Here is a 27567-nt window from a genome sequence, read left to right as displayed (position 1 = left end):
CAGGGGTGATTTGGTGATGGGAAACCCGCGGGGATTACAATCGAGATGGAAAAAAAAAATGTGCAAAATGATGTAAAAATAAACTTTGTAATAAAAAAAAAATGTCATTATAGGGCCCTCCCTGGTGGTGCAGCAGGTTAAAGTACTGCACTAAGAAGCTAAAACTATTTCCACATGAGTTCAATCCCCAGCTCCTGAGGTGATCCACATGGTGCGGCAGACCTCTCCTGACCTGCCTGCTGCTCCCCTCAGCAGTGTACTTCATCAGTCGGCCTGTTCTGCTCCTCACTCTGTTTCTGATGAATCCTCTCACCATCCCTGCACCTCTGGCCTATACCCCAGTTCTGTATACATAAACAAATCTTTTTTTTTTTAAATGTCATAAGCAAGTAATTACTATCTGTGATTATTTTTGTACTAAAATTATTACTAAATAAAAGTGGTGATTTAAAGAGTGACTATTCATAATAAATACCTATAGATACACTTTGAATAAATGGCACTTAAATGTTGATATTTAAAGCTGTCACTGTGACAGATGAGCTTGGTTCCTGCTGTTGAATGGTCCGATTCTGAATTGGATTGCTAGCAGCGCTACCACAAGAGATAACACACATCTGAACAGTGTCTTTGTGTTACCGTAATGCCACTCAGTAAAGAAACCAGGCTTACCAAGGCATGTTGAGAAGAGCAGAAAGGATTTTAAAGCCAAGTCAACTGATATCAGATATTCATTTTTAACTTTTATCTAACATAAAACAAATGTTACTATATTTTCAAAATTATCTTTCACAATAATTAGACCTAACAGTTTATCTTGTGAAAGTATAATTAAATTTATCCTTTGAGGGCCCTCCTTGGTGGCACAGCAGGTTAAAGCATAGCACTAAGAAGCTAAAGCTACTTTTGCATGAGTTCGATCCCCGCCTGCCCCGGAGGAGGCCACATGGCACAGCAGACCTCTCCTGACCTGCCCGCTGCTCCCCTCAGCAGTGTACTTCGTTGATCTTCCTGTTCTGCTCTCCACTCTGTTCCTGGTGAATCCTCTCACCCTCCACATGTCTGGCCTGTACCCCAGTTCTGTATTAATAAATAAAATCTTTAAAAAAATTTATCCTTTGATATAAAGTCAGGTTCCAGATCTATGAGTTCCCATGCACAGAACTTTTTGATAGATGTTAAAATTCAAAGCATTCTATCAAATACTTAAGGTATCCTTAATCACCACTTACTTTGTTGGTAGTTACCCATCAATTATTGGACTCTTCTTTTTCAAGTCTTGTCATTTATTAATTGAATACCTGACTACTTACACAGCTGCCATGATTAAGAGTTCAGATTTAGGAGTCAGACAGTCAGGCTAAAACCTCTCTTGGGCTACTTCCTCCCTTCCTGGTCTCCAGCAGATTACATATCTCCCTAGTACCCAGTTTCTTCGTCAGTCACATGCAAATTAATAAATGATTATCTCCCAAAGTTGTCATCAAGACTACATGAGACAAAATATGTAAAACTTTCACAGGAGTGCCTGTCACATGATAAAAACTTGGGGAAAACTTGTGTGTATTACTGTTGTAATTTAAAGAATCTCTCAATCTTGCAGCAAACGGCTCTGCATTGGAGTGCCTACTACAACAACCCTGAGCATGTGAAGCTGCTTATCAAGCATGATTCCAACATTGGGATTCCTGACGTCGAAGGCAAGATTCCACTTCACTGGGCAGCCAACCACAAAGACCCCAGTGCAGTTCATACAGTGCGATGCATTCTGGTGAGAACGATGGCGCTGCTACATCCTGATGACCATTCCAAAAAAGCCTTTATTATGAAATATCCAATATACGCATAAGCATATATCACATACACACAGCAAAAGAATATAACGGGTGAACCCATCACCCAAGAAATGCATTATAATACTATATAATACCATGCAGAAGTTTCCCAAGTACCAGTTTCCAAATGCTTTCTCTCCACAAGCCATGCTTATTCCTGGCCCCCAAACTATGTTCCTGAATTTATAGTCATTCTCTAACTTTGTTTTATGCTTGTTTTTTGGTAAGTGTAAGGATATAAAGAATATAAGTAATAGTAAGTGTAAGATATAAAGATAAAAAAAATCAGTGTAAAATATAAAAAAGACATACCAAAATACCTGCTTTTAAAGATTTTGACTACATTTTTTTCTGAATCTTATAATTTTTTTTTCCTTATATCCATCTTGGTGGGTTCCAAAAATCGGATTCTCTTATGTGCTGTCATTTAAATTTTCTTAAAATGTGGCTACTGTTTGATTACTCAAGTTGCAAGCCTCCTAAGCACTTTGATGCCATGTGATCTCTTTATACTCTGCGCATGTGACCCACACAAGCCTCACTCTCTGCTCTGCTCCACAATGCAGGCTCCATCCCAGTCTGCCAGGTTTACTCAACTGTCACCTCCCTATAGAAGTCTGTTTCAGTGCTTTTTTTTATATCTTTTTTTAAATTTATTTTTTTAATTTTATAACTGTTTATTTTTACATCATTTTGTACATTGTTTTTTCCATCTCAATTGTAATTCCCGCAGGTTTCCCATCACCAAGTCACCTGTGTGCCATCACCATAATCCCGTGGACTTCCCTCCCCATCCCCCATAAATCTTACCATTTTCTTGTGATGAGAGAGAACATAGAGACTTAGAAAATTGTTAATACTTATGTCAAATGTGATTTATTAAAAATTCCAAGTGTCTGAAGTGTCTGGTTCCTTAAAAACAGGATGCTGCTCCAACGGAATCTTTATTGAATTGGCAAGACTATGAGGGTCGAACCCCTCTTCATTTTGCCGTGGCTGATGGGAATGTGACAGTGGTCGATGTCTTGACCTCCTATGAAAGCTGCAATATAACATCTTATGATAACTTATTTCGAACCCCACTTCATTGGGCAGCTTTACTAGGTGAGTTGATGAGAATCAAAGGTTGGTCAATAAGAGGGAATGCTTAAGTGTGGAAAACTTCCCATGCCTTCTCTTTCCCTGTCAGCTCCCACCCCTGTTTATTTTTAATTGATATGAAGCATTTATACCCAGCATCCTCTATTGTTGCTTAATTTTTCATAATATTAATGTATTCTCCATTATAAATTAGTTTTAATTTCAAGCCATGGCTTAACTTTTTATTAGAAAACTAATGTGTATTCATTGACAAATATAAATATAAAATTATCCTCTTTTTATATTTAATCTTCTTTTTCAGAGGGCAACTTTATTTTTGTGCCAATACCATAATATTTGATTTTTTTCCTCCATATTTTCCTAATGTACCTTTTATTTAACCTTCTACATAGCAGTTTTTTATCCCTGACCTGGGGGAGTAAGGTGAGAGTCTCTTATAGTGAAGAAGTTTTACCCATTGATAGTCATTATTATAAAATATATAACTCACCCTTCTTTTCTTTTTTTTGAATATTATTACTTTTTTATTTTTCCCCATTTCCTTTGTTTTCTGCATTTGGTGTACATATAAGGTCTACTGTTGTTTGGGTTTTTTGGTTTTTTGGTACATATAGTCTACTGTTGTTTTGTTTTTTTTTAAGTTCTATTAGTTTTACTTTTATACTTATCAAGAGTCAAGAGGAAGACTTTATCTATTAATTCAAACCTCTTTAATACTAGAAATTTAGCGCATTTTAAATTACCATTCTTTTAGCATTGGTTTCTTTAAGCTGAGGTTTTTCCCAATTCTTATTTTGTATTTAGTTTTTAAATTGCACATTTTCTTTTGAAAATGATTTTTATATCTGTGTTGAGTTTTATAGTTAGATTTATAATTATTGCTTAGATTTAAGTTCAATGTATATCCCTTTTTCCTTTTCCTTGGCATTATGAGAATTTGCAAATTTGTCTCCATATCACTAAAATGACTTTTTGTTCCATGAGTTCTGCTTTCCTTCTGCCTCTTACAGATGGCATTTTAGATTGTGTTTTGACTTCTGTCTCTCATCCATATTTCTTTTTTATCTTGGCTTATTTCCTGTTCACCTTCTATTACCTCTATTTCAGTCTGTTTTCTTCTTAGGAGATTCTCTTTCATTTCATAGAGGCCATGTCTTTGCACTAAGTTGAGGATACCAAACTGTTTCCTGAAATTTTCTTCTGGATCTTTCTCTAGATCATTTTCCAAGGTATGAGCGTCATCTTTCTGATGGTGTTCCTTTTTTCCCTGTCCTATGTGATGTTTTCATGTAGCCTTTATTGAATTATTCTGTACCTGTCCAACAAGGTGAGACATGCTCAGAGTGTCTATGTGGCATAAGTTGTCTTTGATTTTCCTTTCATTCACTTGTACTATGAGAGCAATTCCTCCTGAGATTCCTTTATTCTGCCTGGTTTTCATGCAGTATATCCTTGCTGTGCTAATATGGCATCTTCATCACTGCCTAGTTCCCCAGTGTGGTAGGTAGTAGAATTAAAAAATGAAATTTGGGTTTCCTAACTATACTGTTATTAGCTTTACAGATTTTTTTTTTTACCTTCTCTGTGGTTCTTCACTTCTGTAGATAACATCCTCCAGAATGCACTGGAGTATTCTTCCTACTACCACCTCTTCATTTTTGCCCACTTATTTTCTGCGATTTAAAGTCACACCTGTGTATTAAAAGACTTAGGGTCAGGGAGAAGAAGAAGTTTGAAGGGATGAATAGAAGATGACAAGACTGTCAGAGATTGTATCATAGTTTATCCTCTCAAATAGTAAAATAGAATCATGGTAGTACTGATTGGGAGCATTGTTATACAATAGAACATCGAAACTAGGTCCACTGATGATTGACAGACTGGATTCTAATGAACCTTTGCATCTTTTTTACAGTTAGTTTTATAAAGTAAAGCCAAGAAATGCAATGACCTGATACCTAGTATACTTTATTCTCAAATAACAATTATAATTAATGTTATTTCCTTCCTGATTGAAGCATTATATTTTGGTGTTACAAATTTTTTCCTTTATTTTACATTATCATAATATTTTAATGAGAAGAGGATGTCCCGGGGGGCTGCGTTTCAGAAAACATTTTGAATGTTATGTGCTAGTAAAAATAAGATTTTTCTCTATCCTTTTCTGTAAATAGACTATAACTTACTTAATATCTTTTGTATGTCATAACTACCTTGCTGTGTCTGTGTTCAGGCCATGCACAGATTGTCCATCTCCTTTTAGAAAGAAATAAGTCTGGAACCATCCCATCTGACAGCCAAGGAGCAACACCCTTACACTACGCAGCTCAGAGTAACTTTGCCGTAAGTGAAGCTCCGCAATTACCTTTTTTTAGTTTAATTTTTTATTTGATATAATCATAAGTTCATATGCAGTTCTAAGAAATAAACCAATAAGATCCCATGCTTTACTCAATTTACCATGAGATCTTACAAAAGTATAATATAGCACCATAAACAGGAAATTGACATTGATAGAATTTACCGACCTTATTCAGGTTTCACCAGTTTTACCTGTATTCATTGTTCATATTGTATGATTCAAGTGATATTCTTGAGTTTCTGTAAAACTGTTAATCACTAATGATCACTCATGTGCGCACGCGCACACACACACACACACGCACACACACACAAAGCTTTTATTTTAATATTCAGGGTAATAGTTTGTTTTACCATACATCTACTTCATCTTTTTGTTACTTTTCTAGCACTAAGCTACCTTGGTGCTCAGCAATCTGTAATTGTGCTGAAGGCAAGGTGACAAGACTGTGAAGCCAGGCACACCTTGACTAGAATATTGACTGTGTTGTTTGCTAACTATGTAACCTTGCACAGGTTTTGTAATCTTCCTGGGTCTTAGTTTCACTCAAATGAAGATAATTATGCCTCTTCTTTTGAGACTGTTGTGTGGATTAGAAAAAATTTATGACAAGTGTCTAGTATAGTCCTTGGCATAGAGTAGATACTCAAGAAATGGAATGTATTTTTAATATTAAATAATTATGTGTATCATGCATTAATAAATAAAAATGTGAATGTTGATATTTATAAAGATATTGAATATCTGTAAGCATGTCTGAATACATAGGTCTCTGGCTCTATCATGTCCAAGAAAATCTACATTTTAATATTGAGCATGACACTAATACTTCTGAGTCTTTTAACTGTCTGTTCAACCTTCTAACGGTCCTGTAAAGTTTTCAGTCTTAATTGAGGATGATCATTCTCAAATATAAGGACGTTGAATTAGGGGGTTAGGTTATGTTTCTGAAGTACTTTAGAAATTAAATTAATAGTAAGGAAATAGTAATAACAGTTACTCCCAGTGGAAAGTACAGTTTCATTATTCAGTAAAAGATCATTTCATTTGATTCAAAAGTTGGAGAAAAGTTCCTTACCTCTTACCACATATAACACTAGCTATGTTACTGTAAAAATATGCTGCCTTGTTGTCTCAAATGTTTAAATGAAGGGTTTGGTGTTCTTTGTTTTTGTTTTTTGGGGGGAGGCAGGAAACAGTGAAAGTGTTTTTAAAACACCCTTCAGTAAAAGATGATTCAGACCTGGAAGGAAGAACATCCTTTATGTGGGCTGCTGGAAAAGGCAGTGATGATGTCCTTAAGACTATGCTGAGTTTGAAAACTGACATTGATATTAACATGGCAGACAAATATGGAGGTACAGGTAAGAATTGGTACACATATTCAGCTTTTTTTCATTCAAGCTCTAAAGTGTGGATAGTGCTGCAAAACTTGTAAAATAGTAACTAGAAACCATTATCCCTAATCTAATATTATTTGACTTTAATCTTCAGTTTTTAAATTTAGTTGCCAGAATATCATTACAAACACATTATTGCTTTTAATAATTATGGCTAAAATTAGCCTGACTTTTTACCAAATGAATGGTGGCATTTAGTTTAAAATTCTGGTTGCTCCTAGACATAAGTATGGAAACTCATCATTTATCTTTGTGTGAAAAGCATAAGGTGCCACTTTAAAACTATGCATAGTTATAATTAAGTTTAAAAAAATTGAATTCTATTTTAAGGATGTGCACATATAAGTATGTCCTCACTGGTCTCATTCAATAGCTCTTTTCTCAGATCTGAGTAACATTACCTCATTCTGAATCTTTCATTTGTGTGATAAGCTCCCATGCTTCTAGAAACTTCAAAGGTTCAAGTCAGGTTACCTCAAAATGTCTTACTGGGTGCTTCCTTTAATCTCTTTCTCTAGTTAACAGTTCTTTAACTATATACTGATTAATAAGAGAGGTACACATTTTTAGCATTCATTATCAACTTGGAGATCTCTTTCTGTATACTATATCCTAATTGCAAGTCAGAAAAAGAAAGAAAAGGCAGAGAACAGCACAGTTAACAGTGGATAGAGTAAAAACTCGGCTATGAGCTTCTATATATTATGTGTTCTTATTTGTAGAAGCATGCTAGAGCTGTTTGCACCTACCTACTATCCTGGGTAAAATCTTTCTTGGCCACCAAAACTATTGATGCCACAGAGGATAGGGGAGCAATACCAGGGGGGTAGACTAGAGAGCAGCACTTTTGTAACCTAATCTTCCTCCCATACCTGGTCCAAATGATTTTTTTTTTAAAGATTTATTTATTCATACAGAATTGGGGTACAGGCCAAAGATGCGGAGGGTGAGAGGATTCACCAGAGACAGAGAGGGGAGCAGAACAGGCGGATCGAGGAAGTACACTGCTGAGGGGAGCAGCGGGCGGGTCAGGAGAGGTCTGCCATGCCATGTGGATCTCCTCCAGGGCAGGCAGGGATTGAACTCATGCGGAAGTGGCTTAAGCTTCTCAGTGCTGTGCTTTAACCCGCAGAGCCCCAAATTATTTTTTTTTAAAGATTTATTTATTTGTGCATACAGAACTGGGGTACAGGCCAGAGGCTCAGGGGCGGCGAGAGGCTTCACCAGAGACAGAGTGGGGAGCAGAACAGGCAGATCGATGAAGTACACTGCTGAGGGGAGCAGCGGGCGGGTCAGGAGAGGTCTGCCGCGCCATGTGGTCACCTCCTGGACAGGCGGGTATCGAACTCATGAGGAAGCGGCTCCAGATTCTCAGTGCTGTGCTTTAACCCGCTGCGCCACCAGGGAGGGCCCCCAAATGATTTTTTAAGGAGTTTTTAAGTAGTATCAATTTTGATAAAGGCTTTCAAAAGCATTGCTTTCCCTAAACTTTATAGTAGACCTTAAACTTCTCAAGGGGTATAGTGCAGACACATAGAACATTGAGTTATAAACAGTCTGAACATTTTATTTTTTGCCAGACTTCAATTAGTATGCAGTCTTTTACTTTATCACTAGCTTTGCATTTAGCTTAATTTTGTTATGTATTTTAATAACGTATGCACAAGATGCTTGAAGATTCATTTGACATTCAGCGTCTTTCTTATGTGCACCATGGTTGGAGTTCAGACACAAATTCTTTTGAGATTCATTGCTTCCCTGAGCTCTTTCTCCTAAGGGATTTTATTGTATGTCAGAGATTCCTTCCTGACATTTCTCTTTTATGAAAGTGAGTTCCTCTCCATCATCCCCCTACCGGGACTTTTTCCCCTTCCTATTAAAAGATTTTTTTATCAGCAGCAATATATGTGCACTATTTGAATCTTGATTTCAAATAAACTATAAAAAATTATAAAGCCATCAGGCAAACATAAACACCATCTGGGTGTTTTATGTTACAGAATTTTTATTATTTAGATATTTATTATTTAGATAATATTAATATTATTTAGATATGATAATCTTTTTGCAGTGCCAAGACTGGAATTCTACAAATCACATTTCCTCTTTGCCATTAGGTGCCCTATTATAATCAGCCCATTTGGGACAGGAGAGGAAGACTGGAGAGGTGGAAGAGGAGCAAGAGACTACTTCTTCCTATTTGTTTACTTTTCTTGTTTTTGTTTGCTGTCCTGTTAGCATCACCCTAGCAAATCTTCTTCAGCGCGGCAATGGTAGTTTTTTCTAGTGGTAGCAGTTAATTTCACTTTTTAGTCATTCCAGCATTCACAGTACCAACCTCAGAGAGGGTTCCTCTTCTAAGCTTTTAAGTCTTAAAAATTCCACTCTCTTCTTTTAGTTCCCTCAGTTCTAGACTTTCCAACTGCTTCCTGCATTTACTACCTCTTACTTAGCACACTTTGTGTACTAAGATAAAGGACACTATATCTTAGCATTCCCTTTTTTGCTTTTCCATACATACTGAAATATCTCTTCTAAAGTATTTGCTATGATTTCTGTCTCTTGACTGAACCCAGACTGACAACCAACACAGTGGTTTTGGGCAGAAAGGAAAAAAGGGAATCTTTGTTTTTCAGACATATTTCCTAAAATATATAATAGTGAAATTATATGGCTCTAGAATTTTCTTCAAAACAAGCAAAAGTGACTGAAATGGATGGCAGTCAGATGAAACAAGATTCGCTGTATATTGATATTTGTTAAAGTTAGGTTGTGGCAATATATTGAGTTCATTATCTTTACCTTTGGAAGTAGTGAAATGTCCCATACATAAAGGAAATTTTTTTTAAACAGTAATACTCCTATGTAGACTTGTGGTACTTTATCAAAGAAGGGGCAACAATAATTAAGTTTAGGTGGCTTTAAAAATAAAATAAATGCAAACCATCAGAAATGGACTACTTCCTTGAATGAGATTATTAATTCTTTTATTTAAATGTAATTTTGCCTGTTTTTAACTTGACATGGATATGAATCTAAAGAGTATTTAGTGCATATCAATGCCACAGAATTGTGGAATTTCAGAGTTAGAAAATACCTTAAAATGAAATCTATTCCAGGACTTTCCAAACCATGTTCTTCAAAACAGCAAGCTTCTATAGAGGTGCCTGAAGAGTTGCTGAGGGGGCAGGAACCCTGCACCCCTACTTTAGCCATAGCCATTCCATTCTTCCCTGTTTTATCTGTTGAATTTCCAAAATTTCATTTGGAATGGGGAAAAAAAGCTTTCTTATGCTCTCAAGATGTGACAATTACTGAACTTTCACAAATATATCATCGCATTCTCAGTGGTGCTCTTCAGCCTCTGGTTGAACCCAGAACACCCACCCTAATTCTGGGAACCTGCTACTTCCGTCAGAATTTGCCTCTTAGAATGTTCATCCTTATACGGAGTCATAATTTGTCAAACTGAATGTTCTACTCTGTGCTGTCTTCCACATGAGAGCACTTCAGATCTGAAGTTTCTCACACCCATGTGGATCCTGTCTGGGCCAAATGAAACTCAGTCATTTAAGTCAGGTTTCTCAAACTTAAGAACTCATCAGAATTAAGGTGTTGTTTTAAATGCAGTTTCCACTCTGACAGAGATCCTATTTCAGATCCTGTCAGCAAGTCCTGTTGAGTTCATCTCCAAAGTACATTCTAAATCTTTCTGCTTCTCTTCTTGTCTACTCCTGTTACCCTGGCTCAAGGCACCATCCTTTTTTACTCAGTCTGTTGCACTAATATTAATAGTATCCTTGCTTATATGCTAATCTACCACAGTGATTTCTCCTCAGAACAACTAAAGCAATCTGCTTAAAACATAAGCCACATGTCACTCTCCCATAGGTATAGTCCCACAGTGTCCTTCATCACCCTGGCCTGTGGGACATTTACGTTTGGACTTTTCTACTTGTTTGATGTACTTCATTTACTTATTATATTATAGTTTCCTGGCTTTCCTTAAACATGAATTCATTACTGTCCTCATACTAACTGCTCTTTTTTGCCTAAATTATTCTTGAGATCTCTATAGCAATGTAGAGACCTAATGATTCAGATCTCATCTTAAATGTCAGCTCCTAAGAGCTTTTCCCAAGTACCAAACAAAAATAGTCCCCTAGTCCCTTTAAATATCAAAATACCTTTTATTGCTAATACTTTCTTATTTATTAGTTGGGGTATTTTGTTTATTTATGTATTAATTTGGCATTCCCTTTGAGGATATTCCTTTATCCATTTTGTTTCTGCTGAATTCCCAGCATTACATTTGTGTGTAGCCCATTGTAGATTCTCCACAAATCCCTAGGAATCTGCATGCTCATAGGTATTCCAAGTGTGGCTTCATAAGTCACTATGAAAGAAACACTAGTTTAAGATAGAGCCATAATACTCTGAAAAAACTAATCCAGGTATTTCGGCTATTATCTTGACAAATTCAAGCTTAAAGACTGGTGGCCTAAGTCAAGCCCTGGAGTGGAGTAACATAGACCATAAGGGTCAACATAACATGAAACGCACTTATAGTCAAAATTACTCTTTAAAACCTCAAAGGAAGGCACCCGAGAGGAAACCACACTAAATCTCAGCTTTTTCTCCAATGTTGAAATGAATTGCTGTTTCTTAAATTGAGCCCTGAGGAAATATCTGGCCTGCTTTTGGAGTCATGATGATGAAATATGCCCCCAGTTCAGTGAAATGTGTGCACTTTCGCTACCACCTGCATACACTCGCCCCTGTAGGAAGAGCCCAGGTAGCCAGAGAAAGAAACATTGCATTGATGCCGCTCATCACATGGTACCTTAGGAGCAGATGCTTATTGAGTGGGTTGGTGCAGAATTGCCACCGTCCTTTGAATCACTTCTCTTTGTCATATTTTGTTCTCTTGGTCTCTTAGAAAGAGGAAAAGATAACAAACTAGTGACTAAGAGACCCATTTCAGACCAACAGCATGGAAAGGAAGGAAACATGAGATGCAAAGGTAGAAGAGAAAGTGTGAATAATACATATGAATAGTAGAAAGGAAGCTAGAAGTTTATAAAAGTGAACAAAATAGAGCATCTTAAAGATTCAAGTGTATTTAGCCAAATGAAGGGCGAATGAAAAAGAAGATACATAGTTAGAATAGTAAAAAGGGAAAGTTGTTATGAAAGAGACTTTGCTTTAACTTATTTTCTTTTTAGCTTTACATGCTGCTGCCCTTTCTGGCCATGTCAGTACCGTGAAGTTATTACTGGAAAATAATGCGCAAGTAGATGCTACTGATGTCATGAAACACACACCACTGTTTCGAGCTTGTGAGATGGGACACAAGGATGTGATTCAGACACTTATTAAAGGTTAGTTATTAAGGATCTCTTTATAAGTCACTCTAAAAAGGTTGGAATTCTCATTTACTGTTCAAAATACAGCTTTACATAGCCAAAAGACACCTGGACAGAAGGGTGAGGATGTTTTCTTGCTGTTGGGAAGCTCAAAGCCCACTCCTGACAAAGTTACAGGCTTATTGCAAAAACCTGAAGCAACTAATTTAATATAGAAGCATTTTGCTAGTAATAAAGCGCTTAAGAGACACTCATTATTTTTTGTTTTTATTCTTTCATAATATTTTGTTCATGTCTGTTCTTTTTGATAAATTCTCTCTTACAAGACATTTCAATTATAATTTTTCTTTTCTAGGAGGAGCAAGAGTAGATCTAGTTGACCAAGATGGGCATTCTCTTCTACACTGGGCAGCTCTGGGAGGAAATGCAGATGTTTGCCAGATACTGATAGAAAATAAGATCAATCCGAATGTGCAGGATTATGCAGGAAGAACCCCTTTGCAGTGCGCTGCCTACGGGGGTTACATCAATTGTATGGCAGTACTCATGGAAAACAATGCAGACCCTAACATCCAAGACAAAGAGGTAAGAATCCTGCTCTTTCTATATTGTTTGCTCCAAAGTGATTATTGTTCTTTGTTGTATAATTAAACAAAAACAGTTTGCCAAAATAAAGGAACTATCCCACAGGTTTATTAAAAACTGCTTTTACTATGAGCCTCCCTGATGGCCTAGGAGTTATTCTCAACACTGTCGTTACCACTAGGGCCTGAGTTTCATCCCTGCCAAGGAGCTAATCCTCATGGTGCAGCAGACCTCTCCTGTCTCTCTGGCTGCTGTCTTTAACAGTGTAGTTTAATAGATCCACCTGTTCTGCCCCCAACCCTGCCTCTGGTGAGTTCTCTCACCACCCCTGCAACTCTGGCCTATACCCCAGTTCTATATGCATAAATAAATAAATCTTAATAATAATAAAAGAATAGAGATTATTTTTTTTTATTAAAAAGTTTATTTTTACATCATTTTGCACATTTTTTTTTCATCTCAATTGTAATCCCCACGGGTTTCCCATCACCAAATCACCCCTGTGCCACCACCATAGTCCCGTGCATTTCCCTCCCTCCCCCCCCCGGTTTTTGGTCCCATTCCCCACTCCACCCCCACAGAATGTCTCTGGTCCATGGTTGTTCATTATTTTTATTTATTTTCTCGCCTGGTCCATTATACTCCTGCTATGAGTGAAACCATCCGGTATTTTTCTTTCTCTTTCTGGCTTATCTCACTAAGCATGATCTTTTCCAGCTCCATCCAAGTTGCTGCAAAAGACATGTGTTTCTCTTTTTTGGTTGCTGAGTAATATTCCATTGTATATATGTACCACATCTTTCTAATCCAGTCATCTACTTTTGGGCATCTGGGCTGCTTCCATGTTTTTCCAATTGTAAATAAAGCAGCAATAAACATGGGGGTACAAGTATCTTTTTCAATCAGTGCTTTTGTTTCTTTTGGGTAGATACCTAGGAGTGGGATTGCTGGGTCATAGGGAAGCTCCATGTTTAGCAGTTTGAGGAACCTCCAAACAGTTTTCCATAGTGGTTGTACTAGTTTGCATTCCCACCAGCAATGCAGGAGAGTTCCTTTTTCAAGAATAGAGATTATTTTAAAGAACTTGCCTTTGGGTTTGCCTTATAATTCCTCATAATTTGTTTTATATTTTGGGTTGGAATATTATATAAAATATTATCCTTCTTGGGGGTATAATCTCTGGAGACAATACCTCATACTTACTGTCCATTTTCTCCACTGTATACTTAATGTTTTCTCTTTTTGTAGGTAAGTGATTTGAAGGCAGCATTGTTTATATTTTTTGAGTTATCCTTAATATATGTGCCCAAAAATATATACCCCAGATGCACTTGATTTTTTTTTTCTTGCTTGTAGGGTAGAACAGCTTTGCACTGGTCCTGTAACAATGGATACCTTGATGCCATTAAATTACTACTAGACTTTGCTGCTTTCCCTAATCAGATGGAAAACAATGAAGAGAGGTGAGTTATTGGTAAAAGGATTATACTATTATTCATCTCACATCCTTTCTGGAAGATTTAAAAAGCTCAAATTAAGATATTGGCTCAGAAATAACTAGTCATAAAAAAACACATCACTAAGAAATCCTGAACCAGAAGAAAATAGCAAAAGTTCCATTTCCATGTAATCTTGATTTAAAATTATAGAATATTATAGCTACTCACAACTTATATTTTTAAAAAGATTTATTTATGCATACAAGAGTAGGGATGTAGGCTGGGATGGGGCTGGAGAGGGGGTGTGGTAAGAGGATTCCCAGAGACAGAGTGGGTAACAGAACAGGCAGGTCTACTGAAATACACTGCAGAAGGGAGCCATGGGTGAGAAAGGGGTATCTGCTGCATTATCTGTGGGTCAGTTTTCTGGCCAGGAATCAAACTCATGCTGTAATGGCTGCCCATAGCTTCCTAGTGCTGAGACTTAACCTCTTGCACCACGAGGGAGGCTTTGCCCTACTCAAAACTTTTACTACTACCTAAACGAAGCTCACAAATGAGGAATCTGGTAACAACTTCTGATTTGTGGATAACAGTAGTCAGGAGACTCCTGAATAACCAGGATGAGGTTATTTTGCTCTTAGTTATATATCTTAGTTATACCTATGGAAGGTATTATATATTCAAAAAGTTTCTCCTGAGGAAGAGGATTGGAAGTTAGAGGGAGGTATTGCCATGTAGTATGAAAAAACAAGGGTAAACTAACATGAATTTTCAGTGTAAATACAGATTTGTTGAATAACATGACATCTACAGACTGGTGTTGATAGGCAAAGATCTAATCCCAATAGAAAGGCCAGACATTGTGTGAAGTCTAAGTAGGAGATATTCTTAGTGGTTTGGATTGCAGAAAGTTGCTAGCCATTTGTAGGTAACAACTAAATTTGGGACTAGACTTCCATACTTGAATTCCCCCTGCCCCTCACTCCAGGTCTATACTTTAATTTTCATTTTCTATGGATGCTGTTACTAAAATGGTTCCTGCTGTTACATCATTCTTATCTTCTTAACCATCACCAGTTTTTTTCTATCCATCAGGAAAAAGGAAAACTTGTAGAAAAATTTTCTAGGTCAGTGGTATTAGAAGAAACATGTTCCTCCTTTCTGGGATTAACCCTTTGATCTTTCCCTCTACTTTTAGAAACTTTCTTCATCTATCCTCCATCTATTATTTTAAAATTCCATCCTCCATCTATTATTTTAAAATTCTTCTTCTGAAGTTAGTCTTTCCTTATAAAATCTTCCCTCTTTTAAATGCACTAGACTATGGTGATGGCACATGGGTGATTTGATGATGGGAAACCCATGAGGATTGCAATTGAGATTGGAAAATGCACAAAAATATGTAAAAATAAACTATTATATGGGAAAAAATGTACAAAATTATGTAAAAATAAACTATTATAAAATTTTAAAAAATATTTCAAAGCAAAAAAAAAACCTGACATTGTAAATCTACCAAGAAAGTATGAAATGGAAGTAATGAGTGTGACTGTGCTCCACTTATCCTCTCATAAAAATAAATCATTCATATATGTGGCTGTAAATATAAATAATATTTGAATAAAATATTCAACATGCAACCATTTACTATATCTGAACAAATATGTGTCTATGAACATATAGGTGCATACATATACATATATCTCTGTATACACACAAGGATAGAGGAATTTTATTCTCTAAGAGTCACCCAGTATTCATTTAGAAAACAAAAACACTTTCTATTTTTGTTTAGAATATGTTTTTTTTAGAAGTTGGGGAGCTCTAGTTAACATTTATATGACATTGTTATTTGATTTAAATGGTTATTATCAAAGCAAAATTAGTGATATCAAGACCTAGGTCTTTATATATGTATATTTTTTCTTTTTTCTTATCGATTTACTCTGTATTGAAACTGAACCATGTTGGATCCAAATGCATTTAAATTTTATTCCCTAAGATTTATTCTGCCTTATTACACAATTGGACTCATGTAGCCCACTTAATTTTTCTTCACTAGGCTATAAAAAAGGAAAGAATCTTATTGTGAATTCACCTTCATTTCTTTTTAAGTGAACTTTTCTGTTACAATACCTGGGAACTTTTCTGTTTCAATGTTGAATTAAAAGTATGTCAAAATTAACTATATTTCTAAATACAAAACTGAAAATCTACAAATATCTATAAATATTCTACATCATCTTAAATTTAAAATTTCATGAATGAAACCTATGTAATCATAAAAGAACTTAAAAATCAGTAAAGACCAGCCAATGAATGATCATTTTTTCCTTTGATCACTGCAAGTTGTTATTTGTGACAATAACTATAAAAACTATAATTGCTTAAAAAAAATCTTCCCTCTTTCAAACTGTCTTCACTGCCTCCATTTTTTCATGCCCATTATTCATGTCTTTGCATTCTGGCTTCCATTCTTCCATTTATATTGAATTGTATATTTGGATGGTCACTGACAAAGCCCAGATTGAGAAATCATGCTGCCCTTTCTGGCCACTCTCTTTGGCCTACCTTACTGAGACATTTTCCTCTAAGCTTCTGTCAGTGTACTTTCCTGATTCTTTTCTAATCATACCAGTTTCATCTCCTTTTTTTGGCCCCTTTCCATTTTTATGTTTTGAATATAAACATTCTTCAAGACCTGTATCTCCTCTCCTACCTATCTCTGACACTCTTACCCATGAACAAGGCTTGAGCAGTCACCAGATGCTACCAAACTCCAAATCTTACTCCAAATCTTATTTCTCTCCTTGGTTCAAAGTGCTAACTTTTGTTTATTACCAGCAGATAACCCTCTACTCCAGTTTTTCTGGGATTGTCACAGTGCCTTTAACTATTTTCTTATCTTTGATATTTCCCTCATTGAATTTATCTGTACCAAAGTAGTTCTCGAAATCATAGTTTTAAATCATACATAATCATGCCATTCTCTGTTCAAATGCAGTCTCCTCTAAGATGTTCTGATGTCATAGTTATGTGTACCAAGCTATGTTTTCCCCTAAACTGTGTTATCCAAACTCTATTTTTATATACTGTAGCAGTTCACTGTTCACCTTATAATTTTATGTAATCTGTCTTCCCTGTTAGCAGAGAACATCACCGTCACTGCTGTGATGTTCACAATGTTTTCCATAAGTAGATGCTCATTAAATAGCTTCTGTATTGTCATGTTGGTGTGTTCAGGCTATCAATACATCACACACTGCTGCATCAAAAGCTTCTGGAATTCTTATAGCAAATGCAAAATTAGATAAATTAGAAAAGTATGTTTTAGTTGGGGCATGATTATATAAAGAACTCACTCTATTATAGTCAGATGACAACTGCAAGACAAAAAAAGACTTGAAGATTTAAGAGTTTGGATATTTAAGAAAGCTGGAAAGCCAAGGGGAATCCTCAAGACTCAGGTTTTGACATTAAAGCAGTAAATGAGAGAGCTGGAGATTTCTCCCTTTGAAACCTTAAAAAATAAAAAGAAAATGTTAAGAATCTTAGGAATTAGTGATGTCTTATTTCTGTTAAGAGTTTATTCCATGATATTAACAATGTTTACTGCTATTTTTAAAAGAAACAATTTTCCTTTGTCATTCAATTCCCATTTATATGCTGAGCTTTGAATTTCATACCCAAATTAAGTGCATAAATTAAGGTGCTTACTGCCTCCTGGAGTAAACATATGTTAATTACAGACCAAAAGACCAAAGGAAAAATCCTTCTAACTGTACTTGCCAATATATAGATAAAAAGAGAGAGTGGCAATATCCCAATCTCCTTTAATGTTTCATCAGCAGTACACCTTGATGTACAAATGTCAGAACTTGGCATTGCCTTTTATGTTTATTGACATTCTAGTTTAGGCATTCTGCTCATCCCAACAGACCATTCCCACATGGCAAGCCCAATTGTATTTTGCCTCTTGTCTTTATCTACATTATTTCTTGACTGGTTACCATCAGTGTGGTGCTAATTTTTGCTTCTCATGCGCTGACACTAACCACTTGATGTGCAATGCATAGACATCATTTTTTGCCAGCTACTGCTGGCTTTCAGTCAATAACTATCTGACAGCTACACTCTGACATCAGTGGGAATATTCACAGTACCTGAATGTTTCTAAATTGAATTTGGGGTGAAGAAAGATACACTAGTAGTAATCACAATATGGTCAGGTGCTTAAACATTAGATAGTGACTTCAGTTTTCAAATCTTGCTAGATATTTGTATTGTGTCTCCTTGACTCTAAAACTGATAGTCCTAATTTGAATAAACCAATTACAAAAAAAGCATTTTTGAGAAAATTGGGGTAATTGGAATATGGTATAGGTATTAGATACTAAGGAATTTCTCTTATGTTAATACTGCAATGACATCATGGATGTGTTCATATTATTCATAGAGGAGTACTCAATACAGAGAGATTAAAATGATAGGACTCCTGATATTTACTTTAAAATACTTTAGCAAAAATAATAAATGAAGTCTCTAGTTGAAGCATGTAGCAAAAATCTTGTTAATTATTAAATTTAGGTGATGAGTATATAAAGTATTATCTTTATAAACAATTTTATCAAGTTTATGTAGGCACTTCCATTTATGGCTTTGTAGTCCCTGAACAGGACTAACAAATTTAGCTATTATAATAGGGTTTCCTTAATTTAACATTTGGATATTACCAAAGTGACCGGACCACCCTTTGTTTATACTGGAAACTTCTTCCTTTCTCACCTGTTAGGTGAGTATTGAAGAGAGACCAACCGTTTTTCTATAATCATTAGGTGATTTTTTATATCCATATAATCATTTTTCTACTCTTACATCAGCTGAATGTTTTTCCTCACATCTCTGATTGTATTGTATTAATAATAGTCTTTGGAGAGGACCTGGATTTGTGGTAGTCTCTAGAAGGTCATAAACACTAGTGTTGGTTCTGTGGGAATAGTACTTAATGATAAGCAGCTGTGTTATCATAAACTGTTTTGCAATGCATGGCCTATCATAAGAACAATAAACTGCTTCTTTTTTCCAGGCACAGTACTTTCTTCTTCACATTTATTATTTCATCTTCTTCTTGTATCACATTTATGAGAGGAAAGCTGTTTACCAGATGAGGAAAGCTGGGACTTTGAAAAATCTGATAAGTCGTTTAAGACCATCAGCATTACCATTGTTTGACAGTAAAGTTAGGGGTGTTGAGGAGAGTTTACTTCAATTTTGTACCTTTGGCATTTTGTTCCTAGAATATGCATCCTGCTTACAAAGTAATAATTTTTCTTTAAAAAAAAAAAAGAAAGTGCACTTGCCAGCATATTAAAAAAATTCTGAGGATGGGAATATAGATGACTAGTATTTTCTTCTGTATAGTTATCCAATTTATTTTATATTTCTAAAATTAGAAAAGGTATAATTTTTAAAAAGAAATTTGTATAAAATCATAGATCTAGAAAGTAGCCAACTGAAATTCAAGTAGCGACCTATGACAATAAATACCTATCTTTTCTAAATAATGTGTTTATCAAAAGGTGCTATATGCACTCTGTACAAAATTTACAAGGTATAAGTGGTCATTTCGTATAAACTAAATGTGCTTCCTATCCCAGCCTCTGAGACAATCAGTTTCCTCCCAGTGACATCACTGTCATAGATGACTGACAGGGACATGAAAAAATTTTCCTCATCAGTTATCACCCCGGAGATACAAATCAAAACAACAATAAGATATCACCTCACACTTGTGAAGCACTACACTGATGGTGGAAATGTAGACTGATTCAGCCATTATGGAAAGAAATGTGCACATTCGACAAAAGACTAAAATGGCTCTGCTATATGACTCAGCCATTCCTCTCCTAGCCAAAGAATGCAAAAGCACTAATTCAAAAGGAAACCTACACTCCTGTGTTTATTGCAGCACTGTTTACAGTAGCCAAGATACAGAAAAACCTAAATGCCCCCAATCAGATGATTAGATCAAGAAGATGTGGTGTGTGTGTGTGTATATATATATAATGTATATATATATATAATGTGTGTATGTATATATATATATATATATATGTATAATGGAATACTACTCAGAGATAAATAAAGATAAATTCATGCCAACATGGGTGAAGCTGGAAGGGATTATGCTAAATGAAATAAACCAGAAGGAGAAAGATAAATAAAGATGGTGTCACTTATATGTGGAATATAGAGAAGCCAAACAAAAGGTCAAACAAAGACAAACCTTGAAAGATAAACATGGTTCTGAGGCGTACAGGAGGGAAGAAGGAAGTCAGGGAGAGAGGAAGGGATAAAAACAGAAGGGGAAAGGGCACCACCTGGGCTATGACTGAGGCTACCAAAGGGGGATGTGATGGGGGGGGGAACGAAGGGGAGGGGTGTACAAAGGCAGATTACTGAGGCTTTGATGGTAGGTATGCTAAAATAACTGACATTTGTGGAGGTGTAAACCTATACCCTTAAAGTATATACTGTGATGTAAATTAACATTGTCTTAATAAATGTAACTGAACAGTAAAAGAACAATGTTTTATTAAACTTTCTGATTTTTGCTAATCTGATAATTAGATACTATAACTTGAATTTTTCTTAAATGAATGAGGTTGAACATATTTCTTTATGTTTAGGAGCCATTGGTATTTCCTGATATAGGAACTATCTTTATCTTTGTTTTTGTTCTGTAATTTTTTTTGTTTACATGTAGCTAAGAGTTATCAGTTGTTTGGTTCCTGAGTTTTTTTACCCTTTTTTTTAAAGATCTTTGTTTTTGTTCTGCAAAATTTTTTTGTTTACATGTAGCTAAGAGTTATCAGTTGTTTGGTTCCTGAGTTTTTTTACCCTTTTTTTTTTTTAAAGATTTATTTTTATTTATTTATGCATACAAGAATGGTATGTAGGCCAGGGGTGCAGGGGGTGAGAGGATTTGCCAACAACAGAGTAGGGAGCAAAACAGGCAGATTTACTGAAATACACTGATTAGGGGAGCAGTGGGTAAGACAGGAGAAGTCTGCTGTGCCTTGTGGATCAGCTCCCTGGCCAGGATGGAACTAATGCTGCAGTGGTAACTTGATAGCACTGAGATTTTAACCCCTGTACCACTAAGGAGGTCCTTTCCTTTCTTTTTTTTTTTTTAAGGAAAAACCTTCCCACTCCAATGTGGTTTTTTTTTTTTCATGAGTCCCTTTTTTATATTTATATCTTTGCTTCATCCAGAATTCATTTTGGTATAAAAAGTGATATAAGAATCTTTTTTTTCCAGATGGTCTACCCAGTTGTCCCAACACTATTATATAACCCACTCTTCATGCAGTGATTTAAAGGGCCAACCTTCTCATATTTGGAGGTTTTTTGTTTTGGTTTTGGTTTTTTTACTTCATAAGCATTAACAATCAGCAATCATGGCTTCAAACTTCTGAGTCGCCTGGAATATTATTTGCGGTACTTTTTCAGACAGGTGAAGGGAACTATTTGGTACATGAGAAAGAAGAAAAATGACCCTGTTTCCAACAAAGTCCCAGTTTCTGAGCTGGTTAGGAACTGACATGGTAGGCTCAGAAAGCAACTGACTTCAGCATCACCCTTTTTTGTGACCGTAGGGGAAAAAGGATAGTTCTAGAGTAGATAGTTTTACTTGAACAATAAGCCACATTTTAGGATAAGGGTTGCTTCTGATGCATAATATTGTCATTATAACTGTGCATTGAGTTACATTCCAAAACTTAAAAAGCAAATCTTCCTGCCTCAGGTATACTCCCCTTGACTATGCTTTGCTTGGGGAGCGCCATGAAGTGATTCAGTTCATGTTGGAGCGTGGTGCCCTGTCCATTGCAGCTATACAGGACATCGCTGCCTTCAAAATCCAAGCCGTCTACAAAGGGTACAAGGTCAGAAAAGCTTTCCGAGACCGGAAAAACCTCCTCATGAAGCATGAACAGTTGAGAAAAGATGCTGCTGCCAAGTAAGTGAGCTTAGAGGCTGTGTTCTCACGACCTAGAATCCAAGTGTCAGGGGCCAGGGGTCAGGGAGTGGCCAGGGGAAGGACCCTGGAAAGGATTAAAATCAATTTGATCCCTACCAGAGTCACTCCCCCTTTGCTGCTCACCTCTCCCTTCAGAAGACTGAGGATGCAGTAAAGCACATAACCTTAGTCTCCACTTGATGGCTGTCTAAGTTAGTTATGGATATTCCCACCCAGGCACAAACCCATTGCCACATCCTGTTAGAAGATGGGGGTGGGGCTACTACCCATTGTAAGCCACCAGGCCACTGGTCTTTTCACCTGGTTTTGATGTGATTAAAGCAACCAACTTGTATAAATAACATGCTCTCTGCTATTATTTCCTAACAAGTCTCTACCAAAGAAAATAACCCAATCAAGTGATATTGACTGGATTCTTAATATATGAGCAAATTCTTGACAGGAACTTATAAAAAAAAGTGTGCCTAAAAGTAAACTTTTAATTTCAAAGACTTCATACATTTTTGGATAATGATACAAAAGGTGCAAAGAAATATGTGTGCCCATTGTACTTTGTGATTTTTGTGCCATAAATGATTATTTTAGGTTATGCCTTGGTTCCCCTTTTCCTTGACACTTGTTAGACGTCATAAATGGGAGGAGATTATTGTAGTAGCTGGTATAGGTACCAGAACTTACAGTGATAAAATTGTGGACAACAGGCAGATTCTTGAAGAACAACTTTCTAGTTGTAAATCCTCCCATATCTTGCCCACAAGGGGGAAGTGTAAGTGTAATGAATAATGATTTAAAATAACTTTTAAAATGCAGGAAGAGCCATTTTACTGAGAAGTTAAATGTGACTATGAGCTGGAATGTTAACCGTGTAAAGTCTTCAGTAGACAAAGTTGACAGAAATATATCAGTTTCTGACTCTGAAGCTACCAAAGCAGGTGGAATCCTAGGAAGTACTACCTTTTCTCAGGAAGAGAAAAATTCCCTTTTTTCCCAAGAATCCAGTGTTAACCTAAAACCTCTACCTACCTCTTTTCTAGCTTCCTTATAGTCTAACCTTCTTATAGCCTCCTTTTCTAATCTGTCATGTGAGTGACAGTAGTAAGCAGCTAATACATGTGGCAAATTATTCTGAGTTGCAAAATTAGAATATTGTATTTTCTTCTATTGGTGTTTCTGTAAACTCTAGTTTAATGTGTGAGAATCTGTTTTAAGAATTTGAAGTCGTATCAACCCAAGTATATGGTGAGACCGGATAAAGACATCATGACAGCCTTTTGTGTTCCATAAAAAAGTGTGTGTGTACCCAGACATATTCTACTTTGTTCCTGAAGAACAGAACCCTCAGTTCTCTTTTGTCCTAAACTTCTTTTATGGTAGAATACAAAGGTTGTCATAGAACAAAAAGAAGAAAGACCTGGGTTCAAATCCATCTTCTCATACTGACTTGTGTTAGCCTGAATACAGCGTTTCTGTCTCTGGGTCTCAGTTTCTTCTTCTGTAAAACATAACAATTTAGACCAAATGATTTCTAGGCACTCTCCTCTTCTGTGAAAATCCCCTTCTTCCTTGTTAGTGATCTCAGTAGTGATCTCAGCCACCTATCACTTTTATTTGAATGAGTTGCTCCTATGAAGCTGTATCCTGGCACCACAAGCTTAGACTGACATAGCATCTAGTCAGTGGAGAGCTGGGAACTAAAAATGTAGTTGTCATAAGCTCTATACAGAGGAAGGGCTTTTAGATAATGACATACTTAAGTGCAGTAATAGTTTACAATGAGTATCCTTCCTTTTCCCACCTCTCCCCCACCTAGGACAAGGGCATTTAGGGAATCCTCTAGCCCAGTCCCACCCCTTTTGGTTGTCATTCTAATTAATTTCACTATTGTGAAAGATAAATCTTCTTTGTTATAATTTCTTAACTTTTTTTTTTTTAAGATTTATTTATTTGTACATACAGAACTGGGGTACAGGCCAGAGACTCAGGGGCAGTGAGAGACTTCACCAGAGACAGAGTGGGGAGCAGAACAGGCAGATCAACGAAGTACACTGCTAAGGGGAGCAGTGGGCGGGTCAGGAGAGGTCTGCCACGCCATGTGGTCTCCTCCGGGGGCAGGCGGGGATCGAACTCATGCGGAAGTGGCTTTAGCTTCTCAGTGCAGTGCTTTAACCCGCTGCGCCACCAGGGAGGGCCCACTTAACTTTTTTTTTTTATTTATGCACACAAGAACTGGGGTGCAGACCAGAGGTACAGGGGTGGTGAAAGGATTCACCAGAGACAAAGTGGGGAGAAAAACAGGCAAACTGACTGAAATACACTGCTGAAGGGCACAGTGGGCAAGACAGGAGAGGTCTGGCAGGAAATCAAAAGCATGCTGCAATGGCTTTGGATCGCTTCACAGTGCTCCGCTTTAACCTGTTGCGCCACCAGGGAGGACCCGCTTATATCTTAACTTTTAAATGAGCACCCTTTCCCTTACTTTATTATTTGAAATTATCAAAGTTGAAAAGTTATAATCTCCTTTACTTTTTCTCAGTCACAGTCTTTCTTTACTGGATATGATTTATTTTAAGTAAGAAGTTTCTCACTGTTTAATCATCATATCCTATAGTCATTGTAGCACAGATGTTTAAATGATTTAAAAAAAGATTTAACTTTATTTTTCAAGAACTTTTTCTTAAGATCTGAGTCAGTATTTAATTTTGATTTTGATTTTCACTGTAAGGGGCAGAAATCAGCATGCTAAATTTAGTCCTTGCACCTCCTGATGAAGGTGACCCAACCATATCATGTCACCTCACTGGCCCTTTCCTACCTATCACATTAGGATGACACCTCTTAAAGTGAGGTGTGAAAAGAACTCATTAACTCAAAGTGATTTCTAATTTGTTGATCAAGAGATTGGGAAAAAGAAGTTTTAGTCATTTTCTAAGGTATGTTCTTTAGAAAACACTAAGAAACATCTGTAATCCATATAAAGGCACTTTATAACTCATACTGCAACGGCTATGTTGTTGCCAAAATGAACATTACTATAATTTACCTGCCAAAGCACCCAGTTGAATGCACACCAATGTAAAACCGTATTTATGTTTATCACCCATCTTCCTAAAGCATCCTTTTTCATGGATTTTATTTTACTCCCTAGTCTCAGATCTCCCCTAACTCTTCTTTCTCATATTTTTTTTATAGAAGTTTTTTTTTTTTTTTTTTTTTTTTTTGTAAAAAGATTTATACATACAGAACTGGGGTCCAGGCCAGAGGTGCAGGGGCGGTGAGAGGCTTCACCAGAGACAGAGTGGGGAGCACAATAGGCAGATTGTCGAAGTACACTGCTGAGGGGAGCAGCGGGCGGGTCAGGAGGGGTCTGCCACGCCATGGGGCAGGTGGATATCAAACTCATGTGAAAGTGGTTTAAGCTTCTTAGTGCTGTGCTTTAACCTGCTGCGCCACCAGGAAGGGCCATCCCACATTTTTTAATTACAGTATACCACCTCCAGACTAATGTCAGCCCTGAGGGTGACTTCTACACCCTCGCTACCTGTTACTCTAACCCCTCGCTCTAAGGGCACTTAATATCACTGGATGTTTCCTTTCGCATGTCCCCTTGTCAGTATCAATTCAGACCCCTGCAGAGCCTACAACTCACCCCCACCACTTGTCTCTTCTCATCGCCCTGCTACTGCTGTCACCATTGGGCCTATTAATTCCTCTTTTGAAATGTCTTTTTGCTTTCATTCTTCTGTCCTACCACTCTGTACCAGCCTCTCTTGAATACTAGCCATGATACCACATAATACCTGTCCACATTTTACTTCTTCTACCTCTAAGCCACACTTCTTTCCACCACACCATCTTCCCACACCCTGACACTGAGGCTTCAGCTATTACTAACTTTTGTGAGTTGCTCACCACCCTCTGCGAGACTTGACCGTCTTTCTGGGTAGTATATAAAATTGAGTATGTTTTTTAGAGTTAGAGATTCAAAGTCAGGTTTTGTCATCCAATTCAAGCTCTTGTGATTCTAAGTCCCTTCCACAGGAGGTTGTTCTGTCCTATCTGACAGTAGTTCTTTTATGTGAGAAAAGTAGCTGCCCCTTATAACAAAAGAGGCCAGTCTGAATCCTTTTCTTTAAACTAACTTTCAGTTAAAGTACTTACAACACTGCCCACTACCCCCCCCCTTAGGTCTCCTTTATGCTTGACAACAGCCCCTGCAGCCTGCCCTCCCCAGCACCTGCTGCTTGTTAGCACCTCCCTGCTGGGGCCACTCCCAGGCTGGACACTGTGGCTGGTGCTGTGCTCCAGCCTGAGGGCAACCACACCCATGGTTTCCCTTCACGCCATTCCACACTCTGAGCCTCCATCTCCCACCAGCAAAGGAAACAGAAGATTTCTTAATCCTGGATGGGCTTTGAGGCTCCATGAACGTCCTGAAACCATATGCAGCACTTTGTGTGTCTTAAACATGTATGCATTTGAGGGGAATGGGGCTATAGGTCTTTACCATAGAGAAATAAAACAAACAAAAACAAAAAAATTTTTGACTAAATAATACATGAGGTTCCTCCCAGCTCTGACATTCTATAAAGTCAGATATCCCAAAACATATATTTTCTTTTTACCTGGAGAGGAAGTCAAAGACCAACTATTACTAAACCTGGAAAAATGCACAAAAATATGTAAAAATAAACTATTATAAAATAAAATAAATCAACTTTTCTGTTACAGGGCCTCAGTTAAGGTTAGTGTTTGTATGAAATTGTTTTAATGACTTCCTCATAATTCTCACTGTATTAGTATTGTTGCTTACTGCTTTATGAATTACCCCAAATTATGGTGGCTTAAAACAATAATGAGCATTCATCACTGTTCCTGTGAGTGAGGAATTTGAGAGCAGCTGAGCTATACAGTGATGGTGCAGTCTTTCATGAAGGTGGCTTCTTGGTGATGGATGTGGAGTTTCCCTCATCTGAAGGTTCCCCTCGAGCTTGAAGATCCATTTCCAAGCTAGCTGATTTGAATGGCTATTGGCAGGAGGTCTCTCAATTCCTCTGAGTGATCCAAAAGAGTGAGATAGAGACTGCAATGCCTTTGATGATCTAACCTCAGAAGTCACACACTGTCATTTTTGCAACTTCCTAAATCAGTCTAGGAAGGGACTACGCAGAGTAAGATGGTTGAAACCATTTTGGAGACTAGAAATCAACACTTTCCTGTGACCTCCCCGCCCCCCTCAGTGACATATTATGGTGAGGGGAAGCTCTAGATGACTACAGAACTAGGAACTAATCGGAATACTTAAGAATGCGGGACCAGGAATCAAGTCATTATTTATACATAAGTGAAAATCCAACAGCCAGAGTCAAGGGTGTACCTTATCCAGTTTAATCCATATTTAATGGGCTTTGCCCTAAGAAAAAGATGGGACCTGATTC

General features: G+C 37.0%; 1 protein-coding gene across 3 annotated transcripts in view; it reads left to right on the top strand.

The window, feature by feature from the left end:
* The window catches only part of INVS (inversin), a 152893-nt gene that overhangs the window by 53711 nt on the left and 71615 nt on the right, over positions 1 to 27567 (top strand). For all 3 annotated transcript variants that reach the window (XM_012721403.1, XM_012721401.1, XM_012721402.1), the window contains exons 5-12: positions 1604 to 1771; positions 2759 to 2939; positions 5170 to 5279; positions 6491 to 6662; positions 11924 to 12079; positions 12420 to 12649; positions 14006 to 14112; positions 21899 to 22111. In XM_012721403.1, coding sequence (XP_012576857.1) covers positions 1604 to 1771; positions 2759 to 2939; positions 5170 to 5279; positions 6491 to 6662; positions 11924 to 12079; positions 12420 to 12649; positions 14006 to 14112; positions 21899 to 22111 — 1337 coding nt within the window. The remainder of the gene's footprint in view (positions 1 to 1603; positions 1772 to 2758; positions 2940 to 5169; positions 5280 to 6490; positions 6663 to 11923; positions 12080 to 12419; positions 12650 to 14005; positions 14113 to 21898; positions 22112 to 27567) is intronic.

The sequence above is a fragment of the Condylura cristata genome, unplaced genomic scaffold (assembly GCF_000260355.1).
Source record: "Condylura cristata isolate star-nosed mole 26May11 unplaced genomic scaffold, ConCri1.0 scaffold00006, whole genome shotgun sequence".
Classification (NCBI taxonomy): Eukaryota; Metazoa; Chordata; class Mammalia; order Eulipotyphla; family Talpidae; genus Condylura; species Condylura cristata.
This window is presented reverse-complemented; position numbering and strand designations above follow the sequence as displayed.